Source organism: Leopardus geoffroyi, chromosome C3 (genome assembly GCF_018350155.1).
Source record: "Leopardus geoffroyi isolate Oge1 chromosome C3, O.geoffroyi_Oge1_pat1.0, whole genome shotgun sequence".
NCBI lineage: Eukaryota > Metazoa > Chordata > Mammalia > Carnivora > Felidae > Leopardus > Leopardus geoffroyi.
Window position 1 is genome coordinate 67,624,043 of NC_059338.1, and position 15,646 is coordinate 67,639,688.

At 49.6% G+C, this 15,646-nt stretch overlaps 1 protein-coding gene across 1 annotated transcript in view; it reads left to right on the plus strand.

The window, feature by feature from the left end:
• Window positions 1–7,347: 7,347 nt before the first annotated feature.
• The window catches only part of ENAH (ENAH actin regulator), a 138,408-nt gene continuing 130,109 nt past the window's right edge, over window positions 7,348–15,646 (plus strand). The window contains 1 exon segment of the mRNA XM_045453285.1: window positions 7,348–7,432. Coding sequence (XP_045309241.1) covers window positions 7,368–7,432 — 65 coding nt within the window. The 5' untranslated portion in view covers window positions 7,348–7,367.

Genomic DNA, 15,646 nt, shown 5'->3' on the forward strand with positions numbered 1-15,646 from the left:
TTTGAAAGTCCCGGGAGTCAAACTTGACATAAACTATGAGCTTAGCTAGAGACGTCAACGTTCAATGTTAAACAGACCGTCCGGTGCTCCGGATACCAGAGGAAGATGAAGAATCGCAGGCCAGCTGTCTTAGGAATTGACTCTTAACTTAATTTGGGCATCGTTCAGTCAGAAAGGAACACCAGACCGGGCCTGATACTGAACAGAGGCCGGAAGATATAAATAACTCAAATCAAGCAACTCGAGGCTATCGTCTCATTAGCAATAGGGGAGAAAATAAAGTAAAAAATAAGAAGGAAAAGACCAGACTGTGAGCTTTTGAATTTTTTTTATGTTTATTTTTGAGAGAGACAGAGAGACAGAGAGACAGAGAGACAGAGACAGAGCATGAGCGGGGGTGGGGCAGAGAGAGAGGGAGACACAGAATCCGAAGCAGGCTCCAGGCTCTGTGCTGTCAGCCCAGAGCCCGACGCGGGGCTCAAACCCACAAATCTCGAGATCATGACCTCAGCCGAAGTCGGACGCTGAACCGACTGAGGCCCCCAGGCGCCCCCAGACTGTGAGCTTTTGAAGGGGAATATTATTTGCAAGTGAGAGACGCTGAGTAAACTCAACTTCAGTGAGACGCTCAGTGAGGGCAACATTGCAAAAAACACACAAAGCGGGAGCTATTTAAGGAAACATGAACGACGAGATGCTTGACAGATCTGAAATGCCACCTGGATTAGACAAGAAAGCACGGACGAGAGGCTAAGATAGTAAGTAGGCTTCCATTCAAGGCCTTTCCCTGACATATTATAACCACGTGCATTGGTGATATATTTTTAGTGAGTCCTTCAGGCCTAAAAAAGTCTCTCCCGAAAAGATAAAGGAAGAAAAATAGACGAGTCCTTTACAGAGATTTTAAGTCTCCTATTAGACTGAGACTTTATGCCCGAGTGCTCTGCAGACAACCAAAGTTCCAGGCAGCGTGGGGTCACCCAGGGGGTGTGGCACCTCCCCCATCTCGCCTCCCTGATACTGACTGGAAGATTAATAAGGCAGATCCTTCTGGAGATACCTTTAAAAACACACTTGGGCTTGGCCTCGTTGTCTATTGCCCTGTATCCCACCAAAAATGTCAGCCAACACACTCCAAGCGTTTCTACATGAGCTCTTGGTTCACTGAGTTGGTTCAAGAACCCGTTCCTCTGCTCCTCGTCAGCCTGGGATACCTGAGGTGAAGGTGTGGTGAAGGGGTCACTTCTCAGTAGCCTTACTATTCTGGAAAATAAGCAAACAAACTCTCAGTCGCGTTATTATTCTGGAAAACAAACAAACAGACGTCATTAGCGGTGTCTCATTGGAGACTCTTTGAACTCATTTTTTGGGTCCCTACACTGCGCGAGGTACAAGCCTGGGTACTCAGGCTCAGGCTCAGGATACAAATCTCTGCCCGTGGGGGGGGCAGGTGGTGGTTATTTATGACCGGGTGGCCTGAGCCCCAGGATTTACCGGGTGGACTACCGGGGCAGAAAGGAAGAGGTAAGTGACTTGTGAGTGTTTTGTTTTGTTTTGAAATGTTAGTCCCGTTTCCTAAGTGGACGTTGAGCCCTTTTCTCTTTTTCTGTCTTTAATCAAGGAAGTGAAATCGAAGAGGCCATCGGGGGCAGAGCTTAAGATCGTGGCCTGCGGAACCGGCCTTTCCGGCTTTCTCTTCTACTGCTTGGGTGGCTTGGGGCCAGCCTCCTAACCTCCCTGTGCTTCACTTTGGGGAGCTGTGAGGATGACCCTCAGGGGACCCACCTCCCAGGCCAGGCATGTCTTGATGAACCGAGGTACATAAATGCCTGGCAGGTTGGCAGATAACATCGGGGGCCAATCACAGCCACGCTCCGCTCCCACATTCCTGTGGCTCCAGAACATTACTTTTCTCAAACGTAGAGCCTATCCGTATCGGCTTCCATCTAAAGCAGGTATTGTTAGTGCAGAGAGAGGAGAAGGAGAGGTTCTGTTCTGCCCTTCATTTCCTTACTTTTTGATTTGCAGTTCAATTCCCTTACTAGAAGTATTTAACCCCTGGCTACCTTCTCAAGGACTTTACAAATTCCACCCTTCTGTTGTAGAACTGATGGGACAACGCCATTTGATCTCATCATTTGACACCAAAGGCACTAAATGTGGGAAGGTTAAACCTTTCTTCCCACTGTAGCAAGCCTTGACCAGAGACTGGATTTGGACTTTAAACTTAAGAAAAATCAAGATGCAAAGATAGTTTCTCAAACTAGAATTTGGCCGATCACCGTGCTGGGCAACAGTTTCAACGAGAAGGATAATCAGGATTTTTAATGGACTTTGAAACAACCTGGATGTGGGAGGGGAGCCCCAAACCACGTGGAGTGATGCAGTGTGAATTAATTCCCGACAGCTTCTTCAGGATACATGCTAGTGGTAATACCTTGCTTCTCTACTGCGATTAGGCAGAAACGAATCTTTTCTTCATTAACTTTCCTCCTGATCTCCTTTGAGGAGAGATTCCAAGGTGAGCTGTCACCTGATCGTCACGGTCCCTAAGGTGATTGCCTGGTATTCTCAAGTTTGATTACGTTACAGTACACGGGATGAGGAAATCCAGGCAAGAAGAACGGAAACCGCTAGCTTTTCTTCCCAAGCCACTGGCAGATCCTGCAAGACCTAAGAGCTCAGAATTAGATTGTGGTGGTGCTTCTTTTAAATCCAATCTGTAAAGCACCACGATTTTATTGTTATCTAGAACTGAGTCCACCTGCCGTACTCTTTAAATTAGCGGCCGGGGCTGAATTTTGTGGAAATGATGTAGTATTGCGTTTTATAGAATACGGTCTCTCCCAATTAATGTTACCGCAACGTTGCCGTTCGAGCTTTTAACAATCTTCTGTCAAGTTCACACAGTGCAGCGCTGTGAAAAGAGACTCTGGGAAGAGGAAATGAAATTAACTGAATAAGTCCTAATTTGGAAGGGAGAAAATGACACATGGGAGAGAAAAAAAAAAAAAAAGCAAATGTCAGAGGCAAATACTTTCCCCTCGCGTCTATGTCTCCTGATAATATTTTAGGACCCAGATTATATATGGGCAGCTAGAGCTGAAAGATGAGTAAGAAAAATATCTTGAGTCCTACTGGAATATCATGTTCTACATTATTTCTTTTTTCCATTCTTGGAGAGATAAACAAAAATTCTGCTGTGAACTGCCACAAAAGAAAAAAATACTGATACAGAGGAGTAGAAAGGGTACCATCACGACCCACTGGAGACTACCTTCTGTTCCTCACCCGTCCCGTCCCTAAGTAACTCCTAATTTTTCAGGGGAGAGCCCTTTTCTGGGGCGCTGGGGAGACCGTGCCTACAATCTCTCGCGCTGTTTGCCTGACTGCTGAACCGCATTAGTCATGCCCATAAATGGAGGGCAAACCCACACTGATGTATCAGACGAATTTAAACACGGCATGTTCCGAGAGAACCCTCGGAGCCAGACTGACAACACTCCCAAAGCAAAGGCATCTTCGACAGAAGCATATTTTCTGTTTCATCTTCCGCCTGGGTGCACCCTGCTAACAGAGGTGTAGACCAGCATTAAGGCTGTGGACGCCTGGGGCTCGGGGCTGGTCTATTCCGCTGGCTGTTCTAGATTGCCGCTGGGGTCTTGCTCTAGGGAGGGAGGTGGACGTTCATACACTTAGTATTAAGGAGAAAGCCTGTGTCTTTTGATGACTAGTCTCCTTTTCATCTTAGAGCAGGCAGACCTTCCTGCCTTTCTAACATCTGGATGCCCACAGAAGGGCCAGGCATTGGGCTTCTGGCTGGACAACACTTGTAAGAGTTCAGACCATTTTCTCCATCCGGCCGAGCCAACAGAGTCTAATTGTTAAGCAGGGTCCACGAGAAGCGAATCAGCTTTAACTCTGACCGCCTCACGCCGCTGTTTCTCTTGCCACAGGAAGGTAGTGTGATGTGGCGGAAGGAGCAGTACACCGGTAACTGTTAATCTTGGGTTCGAGTCCGACCACAGAGGGGCTGTGTGACGGCGGGCAATTTACTTAACCTCTCTGGGTCTCACTTTCCCTTTTGGAAAAAAATGAGTGGGAAGGACTTAAGATTCTTTCCATCTCTAAAATTCTTTTTTTAGAAAGAATATTTTTCTAAATTTTGTTTATTTGAGAGAGAGAGAGAGAGAGAGAGTGGGGGAGGGGCAGAGAGAGAGAGAGAGAGAGAGAGAGAGAGAGAGAGATACAGAATACGAAGCAGGCTCCTGGCTCCGAGCTGTCAGCCCAGAGCCTTACACGGGGCTCGAACCCACAGACTGTGAGATCATGACCTGAGCTGAAGTCGGATGCTCAACCGACTGAGCCACCCAGGCACCCCTAAAATTCTTTAATTCTATAGGGTGACATGTTCCACAAAGTTTCCTCTGTGGCCAGAATTAGTCTGTGATTTCCTAGCTCCAGTTCCTCTCGGCCCTCTTTGACTGTTAAACCAAATATGAACGAGAAGCAATAACATTTTTGTCCCGGAGACAACAAATTGCCTTTCCACAGAATGACCTTTGGAGGTCAGGCCACCCGTTGCCATATCTAAATCCAAAGGCAATGGTATGACCGACTGGCGAGCTGCCATGCGAGAGGATGAAAATGGCCGTAGGCAGCCAAGATTCTTGGCTGGTACATTTTTAATAAACACAGGAAATAAGAGGAGGCTTTTCCACCCGGATTGCCTAATTCGGTGCCCATACCGTTGGAATGTTTGCCGTCAGGATGGAGATGGGACAGATCGCTTACTGAGTGCGGCATGGATTAAATTTCACAAACGAGAAGTAAGTTATGGAGTCATCTGTAAGGCATTTTTATTCTTGCCTCTCTCTCTGACAGGAGGTGGTTTGAGTCATTACAGCAAAATCTCCACCCCTTTTGGCCCTTCCTGAGAGTTTTCCCTGAAACACAAGCTCTATTGGATTTACTGTATTGCTATGAATGGACTCAGGCAAAGTGGTGCAAATTCTTTGTGGTCGAACGTGTCTTATTAATACTTCCCCAAGATACTTCAGCATGTCTTATTATTACTTTTCCAAGAAAAAAAGCCTCGGCAGCAAATGGTCTTTGGCTAATTGGGAGGGTAATATTGGAAGGGCCCCTGTCTTCATGATGGAAACCACCGCGGTACTGATGCGGAGACAATGACCTTCACAGTTGGTAGCTATCATTCTTAACGGTGCCCGTTGAACGAACTCGTCCAGTTCTTGAGCTCTTCACCTCCCTGTCTCTGCCCGTAATGTGGCAACAAGGACAGTTGACTGGTGAGGGTGTTCTCTCCCAGCGCTCCGAGGTCCCTGAATAAGATGCTGTGTGGCGGTAAGCTGTAATTAGGTGTGTGGGTGGAAATTAGCGTTCTTCAAGAACACCACGTTAAAGCAGAGGCACTGTGCTTTCCGCCACCTGAGGCCACCCTGGTCCTGTGCCATAGCTGCAGGTCACTGTTGGTTGGAGGCTGCGGGTTCCGAAAAGAAAATAACTCAGCGTCGAGTCTGAAACCAGGATGCTTTTTATAGTGAAAACTGGGCCGCGCGGTTCCATCACAGACAAGCCAGGCATTGACCAAGCATGCCTGTCGCCTGCTCACGTTTCCTTTGCAAGTGTAAACGGTCTCCAGTGGCATAACTACAGTTGGAATTGTACCTCCGTCTTAAAATAAACCATCCAAACTTTTGAACGGCTTCCTGGGGCCCCGCCTGGGCCTCCATCTTGGACGGGCCCGCGCAGGCCGCCGGGGAGCCCCGCAGCAGCAGACCTTTTCCTCCGGGCCACCTATCCCAGAGGAGACCCACCCTCCTCCTCCTCCTCCTCCTCCTGGCGACTGCAGGACGCCTGCCATTTGTCCAGTCTGAATTCTTACTGGATTCCCGGATTTGCTTTGGGGGCCGACAACCTCCCACACCATAAATTCTGCCTCGCTGGAGGACGGCCCCCACCCCCCCGCCCCCGTGGATTTCCACGGGCCCCACTCGACAGCTCAAAGCGGGTGACTTGGAGCGCAGGGAAGACCTGCGTAAGCCTTTGCAACTTTCGCGGGTTCGCCCCCCGGCCCGCGTCCTCCCCCCTCCCCCCCAAGCGTGAGCCAGCCGATGAGGTCATGCCCGCCCCCAGTGCGCGTGTCTCCCGTGTCTCCCGGCTGGTGCGGCGCCCCGGCGGCCCTCGCGGCCCATTTAGGCGCCCCCCCCCCCCCCCGCCCAGGAGCCGGCTGGAGAGCCCGCAATCCCCCCCACCCACGCTGTCCCCCTGACCCCCGCAGCCCCCCCAGGTCCCCGCTGTCCCCCCCAACGCCCGCTCCTCCCCGGAGGCCTCGAAGCCCCCAGTTGCCGCCCCCGCAGGCCCCGCTGTCCGCCGCAGCACCACTGCCCCGCAGCCCCCAGCTGTCCCCCGCAGGCCTCCGCTGCTCCCGCCCCCGCACGCCAGGCAGCCCCCCTGCCTCCCGCAGTCCCGCTAGCCACCCCCCCAGGACCCGCTAGCCACCCCCCCCCCGAGGACCCGCTAGCCACCCGCCCCCCCCCCCCCCCCGCAAGGCCCCCGCAGCCCGGCCGCGGGGGAAGGCCCGGGGGCAGCGCGGGCGGCAGGCGAGAGGCCACAAAGGGGCCCCGCCGAGCCCGCTCCGCAGGGCGGCGGGCCTGGGCGGCCTGCGCGGGGGCGCTCCCTCCCCGCCCCGCCCCTCGCCGCGCGCCCCCCGCCCCGCCCCCGCGCCGGGGGGGGAGGGGGAGGGGCGGGAGGGGGCGGGGAGGGAGCGAGGGCGGCGCCTGCGTGCTCCTCGGCCGCGCGCCCCGCCTCCCCGGCCCCGCGCGGCGCTCGCGGCTCTCCTCCGCGGCTGCGGCGCCGCCTGCACTCGGCCCGGCGGCGGCGGCGGCGGGCTCCCCTCTTGGGCGGCAGGGCGCTCCCGCAGCGGGACGACGCGCAGCCTCGGCCCCCGCGCTCGCAGCCTCGCGGCCCCCGCCGCGTCTCCCGCGTCCGGCCGGCGCCGCCGCTTCGCGCGGGGACATGGTGTAGCGCCGGCCGCCAGCCGCGTCCCCGCCCCCGGAGGAGAGGCCCGGCTCGCGCCCCCCGCGTCCCCGGCCGCCGGCACCATGAGGTGAGGGCGCGGGCGGGGGCGGCGGGCCATTGTGCGGCGGGCGCCGCGACCCCGCGGAGTCCCCCCCCACCCCACCCCCAACCCCCGGCGGGCGCCGCCCGGCCTCGGCGCCTCCGTCCCTTTGTCCCTCGGGCCTCGCTCCGCACCCGCCGCCGCCCGGCTCCGCCCGCCGTCCCCGAGGCCCTGCTCGGCCGCTTCCCTCCCCCGCCCGCGCGCCCGGCCCGGCCCGGGGGTGGGGATGGGGAGGGGGCCGCAGGCCCCGGCGTGCGCGTTGCCGGGAGACGGGCATTGTTCCGGGCGGAGGTGAGGAGTCGTGCGCCTTCGTCCCGAGAGCCCGGCTGTAACGGGGGTGGGCGGGTGGGGGGGGGGAGCAGAAAAGTTTGGGAGCCCCAAGCGTGCGGGCGCGGGGGCCCGCGGGGCGCCCGAAGGTGACCGGGAGGCGGCGGGGCGGGGGGCGCGGGCCCGCGTGGGTGTGGGGGGCGCGCTGGCCTCTGCCCGTGGGCGCCTCCCCCGCCGCCGAGCGCGGCCCCGGGGTGCCGTCGGGAAGCGTGGCGGCCTCGGCGGGCCCGGCGCTGCGGCGGTCTCTCCCCGCGCGTGGGGGCGGCCGCGAGGCGCCCCGGGGTCCGCGCAAGCCCGCCCGCGGGGGTCCCGCCTCCGGGGGTCCCGGGGGCGCCGGGCGCCGGCCTCGGGGGGCGGTGGTCTCGCGGCGCCTTCGCCGCGCTCGCTCCTTTGTGTTAAAGATTAACGGCCCGCCGCTGCCCAGACCTTCCGAAGGCGATGCGAGATTTCGGCGATCGAATCTGCGGATTCCTTCGCTTGGGCGAGAAAATGTCATGTCATGGGGATTCTGCCTCAATTTAAGTAGTTTCCATTTCCAACGCTAGTTTTCCTTCTTTTTATTCCATCAAGGTTGAACATTCCCCCCCCCCCCCCCTTTTTTTTTTAATACATTCTCGTGTGACATAGCTGTATTTTTTCACTGCAGCTTACTGGGAATTTGAGTTCTGTTTTCTCTGATTCCAAGTTTCAAACCTTGGTCTTCCTGGCCTTAAAAATGTGTTTAGTGCTGCGCCTCTAAGAGATCCCTTTTCCTTAGTCATTTCACACAACTTATTTTCAAACGGGAAGGATCAGTTTAAAATGTAATTATGGCATGCAAACCAAAAACATCATCTTTGTAAAATATGGCTTGAAAAACTTGAACCGTGGGTTTTGAGCATGGTTTTTTTCCTCCACGTACTGATGTCCTTGAAAACGCAGGAACTGTAATAAAACATGGGTAACCTTACATCTCATACTATTGTTGATATTTTTTTCAAAGATTTAATGCTGTAGGAGTCTTGCAGACCAGAAGTTACAAGTTTTTTTTTCCCCCCAACTTTTGGGTAAATTTATATCAACATTGAGAAATGTAGAACAGTGAAACTGGGGTGTTTTAAAATAAAATGATTATAAAGTTGTTTGATTCAGAGGTGATGAACCAAAAAAAAATTAAAAAAAGTAGTTCTGGGTATTCAGGTGAAGTTTGATCACTACCCTGTATAGTTGTCAGCCTGTCACAGGTAAATTATGTCTTCCCCTAAAAGTTCCATTTCTAAGGAAGAATGATTTGTAATTTCTATGCTTCCTGCTCTGTTCCTTTCTAAATTTGGAGAGGAAGGAATCCCACGAATACTTTCCAGTAGCACAAAAACAGAAGCTGGTGCAGCGGTCTGAAAGGCTCGTCCAGGTAGTCCACGGCAATTCTTTGTAGGCTCATTTTGAATAATTTAAGAGCACAAATGAGGATCAGCTTTTCACTTGGTAGGCATTAGATGGTTTGGTAGGTGGTTTGTACAACTCAGGTGGACACATTTCCACAGATCCCTATAAAAGTAGGCTGGTTTGGTATGGGAATAAAAGGTCCTTGTGCTGGTTGCAAAAGGCTTTGGGATATTTTGGTGCTTAAGAAGGGGCTTTTCAGGTTATATGAACATTTGACTTCATCTCAATGAGGCTTTTAAGTGCTGTGGGACATACGTGTTGTAGTATTAAATTGAGTCTTTATATTAAGGAGTAGTTCTGATGTTTTAAAGTCCATCCAGAAATAGGAATGCATGGGCAGGAATTTCCATTTCAGTTGGTCAGAGTTCCGAAGAGAGGATATGATGAATATGTTGCCATTTAAGTATTTATGATAAGATCTCTCAGATGACTTCAATTTCAGGAATAGCAGGCTCGCTGCGTGTAATATTCCCAGGCTGGAGGGAACCGAGTGATGCTGTCCATTCTTGAGACCATCTTAAAGGCGTGCTACACGTGTCAAAGGCTGTATGTGGAATTATGTGTTAATACTTCATTTAAAGAGGATCATTTACAAAACGAGAAAGTGTGTTTCTTACTCGAGACGGTGAAAAAAGGTGGAGACCCAGAAAACTGGTAGTTTTATTAGGGTAACGTGCAACTTTCTGGTTCTATTATTTTTCATTTGTGTAATGTTTTAGAAGTGGAAGATAGAGGATTTATGTTTGAGGCAGGTGTGTGTATATGTAATTTTAACGTGTAGGCCTTTTAAGTGATTTTTTTTTTTTTAACCTAGTTGGTTACTTCCTCAAGCTCTTTTCTGATGGAAAGAGGAGCTTGTCTGATATAACATAATTGCATGTAGACTAGTGGCTAAGAGCTCAGACGTTCTTAGGTCCATATTACGTGTAAATCGTCCATACTTACACTCTCTACTGGGCGACTTTTTTTATATTTATTTTTGAGAGTGAGAGACAGAGCATGAGCAGGGGAGGGGCAGAGAGAGAGGGAGACACAGAATCCGAAGCAGGCTCCAGGCTCTGAGCTGTCAGCACAGAGCCCGACGCGGGGCTCAAACCCACGAACCGTGAGGTCATGACCTGAGCCGAAGTCAGTCGCTCAACCCACTGAGCCACCCAGGCGCCCCCCGGGCGACTTTCGTATTAAAAAGAAAAGGTGTGGTAGAGTTATGAGGGTTCATCAAAGCCACTTACTAGCTGGATACCCTTGAGCTAATCATGTTATTTCACTGATCCGCATTTAAAAATATGTAAAAACAGGGACAGTTATTGCCTGAGTAGTGAGAGTCAAATGATAAGGGCAGAGAAGATGTTTTGTATGCTTTATAAAGCAGCATACAGTTCTATTCCTGCTCTTGTTTCCCGGCTCAGCTCTGTTTTAGACTAGTTATGTTAAACTTTCGGGCAGTTTGCTCTACCTTTCTGGGCCTTTTCTAGTTCAAGGATGGTAAGTAGGTTACATTTTGCTTATCTGCTCCCAACTGCTGGTGGCTGCCTTGTTGACTCACACATAAATGCATTTCTGGGCTTGGTGGGAAAGCGTGCATGAGTGGTGTTTGTTTGGGACCTGCGTGTGGCCACCCAGAGTGTGGCAGTGGGGGTGTTTCCTGGAATGGTCCTTCTCGTCTGATCTAGTCCAGCCTTCTTACTTTCTAAGTGAGGAGATTGATCTTTGATGTTTCCTTCCTATGTGGATGTTTAGAGTCTTCGAAATACTTGTTAGGATTTTGTTACCTTCATTTATGGTAATGATACACTTAAGATGCATTTTAGAATGTACAATCAAGGCTCAGAAGATTCGGGATTTTCTCATTAATTGAGCAGACTGGTAAAAATGGAGGTATCCTTTTATTTCACAGGATTGTCGTGTCAGGTGACAAGTGAGATACCCATGAAAGGATGCACAGACTGGTGTCTCTGTTGTCATTGCTCTTCACTTACACTGTACTTGTTGGATGTGTGACTTTCCCCCAGAGGAACTAGGCAGACCCCATTTGGCTGGTGTAGAAGGAATCACATACCGGACTGATGGTTTTGGTTACTTTTACCCTACTCACAGCTTAAATCTAGGGTAATTGTGTAACTTACAAAACACCCAGTCTTTATCGCCAGCGAAAGAAGGATTTGGGAAAATGTGATTTCGGTTTTTATGCGGTTGTAGGGGAGGAAGAGGGGACTTAAACACTTCCTGTGTCGACTTAACCCTCCCTCCCCCCAATTGATGGATGAGACTGAGTATACGTAAAAGTTAAAGGAGTCTGAGTTGAGCTGTACCTCAATAGATGTTTCTCCAAATAAGGGCTTATGAAGTTTTCTGGCATTCCCCTGTGTTCCCATATGCTCTGTATATTTTTTTGCTTTTGCGTTTACTGTGTTGTTTTATAAATATCTGAATCTATCTGTCTCTTTTCATTGTAAGCTCCTTGAAGGCAGGGATTGCATTTTTAAAAAAAAAAAAGTTTATTTATTTATTTTGAGAGAGAGAGCACACTTGAGTGGCAGAGGGGCAGAGAGGGGCGGGGCGTGGGGGGGAGAGAATCCCGAGCAGGCTCCACTCTGCACTGGTGGTGCAGTGCAGAGCCTGACGTGGGGCTTGATCTCACCGACGGAGATAGTGCCCTGAGCCCAAGTCGAATGCTTAACCAGCCGAGCCACCCAGGCACCCCTGCAGGGTTTGCATTTTTATGTTTATGGTATTGGTAAAATATTTGGCAAATAGTGGGTGTTCATGTAAATGTTTGGCTTTGACTAGGGTATTCCTTTCCAGGATCTGTTCACTGGTAATAGCAACCACCGTTTTGGGAGCACCTGTAATGTTCTTTAAGATGTTCTGGGTACGAAAGGGTGTATCATAGTATTTGGCATGTAATAAATGTTAATTTAATTCAAACAAATGCCAGCATCTGGAGCACAGGAATAGGTGTAGAGTTTGTTTCTTATTCAAACAGAAAGCTAAGAAATGGCCAAAAAGAGCGAGACTGGGGTTTGTTTAACTCCAGAGCCCTGTGGAGGATACCATGATCCTGGACTACCTTGTTGCATCCTGAATTAATAGAAGGGCCATCATTCTGTTTTATAGTCTCTTTGATCATGGGACTTGTAAATACTGTTTTAGCAGAAAGCTTTTGCATGTGTGTGGGTTTAACTTACTTCCACTTAGTGCCTTCTTTGTTTTGATTCTTACCACTGCTTAAAATGCTAATAATTGGATAGTTTCTTTAAAAAAATTTTTTTCAACGTTTTTTTTATTTATTTTTGGGACAGAGACAGAGCATGAACGGGGGAGGGGCAGAGAGAGAGGGAGACACAGAATTGGAAACAGGCTCCAGGCTCTGAGCCATCAGCCCAGAGCCCGATGCGGGGCTCGAACTCACGGACCGCGAGATCGTGACCTGGCTGAAGTCGGACGCTTAACCGACTGCGCCACCCAGGCGCCCCTGGATAGTTTCTGATACTCATGAAGGACGATGTGTTACTCAGCTCAGGCCACCATAACCAAATACTGTAGACTGGGTGGCTTAAACCACAGAAACTTATGACCTCATGTAATCTTCATTACCTCCTAAAAGCCCTATCTCCGAATATAATCGCATTAGGGGTTAGGGCTTCAACTTGTGAATGTTGGGGGCACAGTTAAGTCCACGGTGGAAGATACCCAGATTTTTTTGGCCATTCATAGAACTTTGGCAGAAGAAGCTGATCTGTATAATGTTTAGGCAATATATAGATAGGTTTTGTTTTCAGTAATACTGCATACAAATGTTATTTGCTAAAGAAAGTAAACAGTGAGTTGTGCAACAAGAGAGCTCATATTTTCTAGAAATTGCTTTCCATTGTGAAGCTTCTGTTTTAGAATGATTCTAATGAATTTAATTAACAAATAGCTTTTCCAAAGAATCATTTTGGTGTGAAGCAGTGTGCATGCATCTAAGCATCACCGGCGGAGGGTGAAGGGGACCGGCTTTGAAGTCAGCCTGAGTTTGGCTTCTATTTTGTCATTTACTAAGTAGTTGATTTTTGAGTCGGTTATGGTCTGAGATTTGAATTTGTTTTGAAAATGGAGATACTTTTTGCATTATAGAACTACTGGGAAAACCAAATCAGAAATTCTATAAAACCCAGGCGTAGCACTTGGCGCACAAAATGGACTTGATGAGAGTGAATCCCTTCTTTGAAAGCCTGATGTCTCTTAAACTTGCGTTAAGAATGGTTACAGCTGCCGTGGGCACCTGGGGAGCTCGGCGGGCGCCTGAGGACCTCGGCGCTGTCCCACCTCAGCTCCGTCCATGATCCCGTGGCTCGTGGGTTCGAGGCCCGTGTTGGGCTCTGTGCTGTCAGTGCAGATCCTGTTTCAGATCCTCTGTCCCCCTCTCTCTGTCCCTTCCCTGCTCCCGTGCACGCGGGCTTTCTCTCTCAAAAATAAACAAACATTGCAAAAGAAAAAGAATGGCACAGCCGCTTTAGAAAACAGCTTGGCAGTTCCTTAAGAGGTTAAACGTAGAGTTGCTGTTGACCCAGCCGTTACTCTCCTAGCTGTAGACCGCAGAGAAATGAAAAGGTGGGTCCACGGAGAAATTAGCACGCAGACGTCCATGGCAGCATTATCCTCAATAGTCAAAAAGTGGAAACAGCCCGAACGTCCATTGATGATGAATGGATAATCAACGTGTGGTATGTCCATACGATGGGATAGTATTTGACCGTGAAAAGGAACAAAGCAGTGCCACATGCCACAGAGGGGTGAAAACATCTCAGGGAGGGAAGTCAGACACGAAAGGCCACGTTACAGGATTGCAGTGATAGGCAGTGACCAGCAGAGGCGTCTTTAGAGACAGCGGGAAGATAAACGGTGGCCAGGGCCCGAGCAGGAGACTGAAGGAGGGGTGGGCAGTGGGTGCTCCTGTGGGTATGTGCCCGGCTCCTTTCTCCCGGGACGAAGATGTTCTGGAATGAAATGGTGCTGACGTTTGCACAACCCACTGACTCTGATCTTTTCAAATGGTGACGTTTAGGGTATGTGGATGATATCTCAGCCATGCTACCTCATCCTCGGGTTATTATTTCCTCTTATTCACTAGAATAGATCCTGTCATTTGCTGTACACAGTTTCTGACATCTTTACAACTTTGGGCTAATATTTTAAATGGACGTGTTCGTATTTTCTAAAGAAGAGAGGTCGGAGACCGAGTCCCTGGGCCTTTCCCTGTAGACAGCCAGGCAGGTGGGAGTGCGGGAGGGAAGCCTCGCTGAGGCGCCTTGGGCGGCCTAAACAGCTTTGGGGCCCTCCCTCTGGTGGCCCTGCCAGGGGTCCTGATGGTGAGCTCACCGATGGTCCATGAAGCAAATCAGGAGAATCTTAGGAGAACCGTGTAATCTGTTGGTGATTTTTCTTGGGTATGTCTGCAATACCCTCAGATACCAAAGAGAGCTTTGTCTTTGGGGAACAGAGTAGTCTTGACATCTTTAGATGGACTGAGGACTTTTCCAGGGGTAAAGTTCTTCTAAAACATGTGGTCTTGGTAACCAGTGCATCTCATGGCACGAAGTCCAAAACTGCCTTTCACTGTGTGTGCGAGGCCCTCCGTGTTCTGTCTTGTTCGGTCTCTGTGTTACTTGTGTCAGCTGGGTGCGGTGGAAGCTTCCTGAAGAACCCAGAGTATGAGTGAAATAAAAGGAATAGCTCTTTGGGTCGCATCGCAGGGGGGTGCAGGCTGGGCGTTCACCCCTGCAGCGAAGGGACCTTCCTGTGGTTTTAGGGTGACCACGCATTGGTTCCGTTTGTCTGCTTCGTTCTAGAGTCCTGAGATGTCCCTACCTCTTCCCTTCTCATGCTAGACTGGGGTTGCCAGCAAATTGTGACTCTTGAGTTTTTAACACTTTAAGATTTATGAATCACAAGTTTTAATTTAGAACATTGTTATTTTTATTGCTTTGTAATCTCTTTAATCTTTGCGTTTGCAGTATTTTGAGAAAATGAACCAATGACTATTGTCCCAATTAATGTCTGGTCAGTGTTTTGTTTTGTTTTGTTTTAGTTACTTTTTCCCTTCCATTATAAACTCCCAGTACAGTTTTGATGTAGATTTCAGAAGGTATGGAAAGTATGAAGATGTTAATAACTCAAAATCAAACTATCTAAAGTTTTGCTGTTTTGATTTATAGCTTTCTAGACTTTTTATAATGCACGTATGCAGCCATAAGTATGTTTATGTATGTACGAGTGTGTTTTAAGTAAAAGTGAGATCGTACTGTTTGTAAGTGAAATTGTTCTACATTATATGTTTTGTAATTGATGCCTTTTTACATAATTCTTGTCACTCAGTACCAATCTATGTAATTTTAAGAGAATGCGTAGTATTTTCACTATGCTTTGGGTGACCTTAATCTGCTTAATTTACTCCTTAGGGGATGGACTTTTAGATTTTTTTCACTATTTTTGTTATTATAAAAACAGTGCTGTGAACATCTTCGGATATATGTCTTTGTGTACATATTTGATCTTTTTTTTTTTTTTTTTTTTTAAATTTTTTTTTTTTTTTTTCAACGTTTATTTATTTTTGGGACAGAGAGAGACAGAGCATGAACGGGGGAGGGGCAGAGAGAGAGAGAGAGACACAGAATCGGAAACAGGCTCCAGGCTCTGAGCCATCAGCCCAAAGCCCGACGCGGGGCTCGAACTCACGGACCGCGAGATCGTGACCTGGCTGAAGTCGGA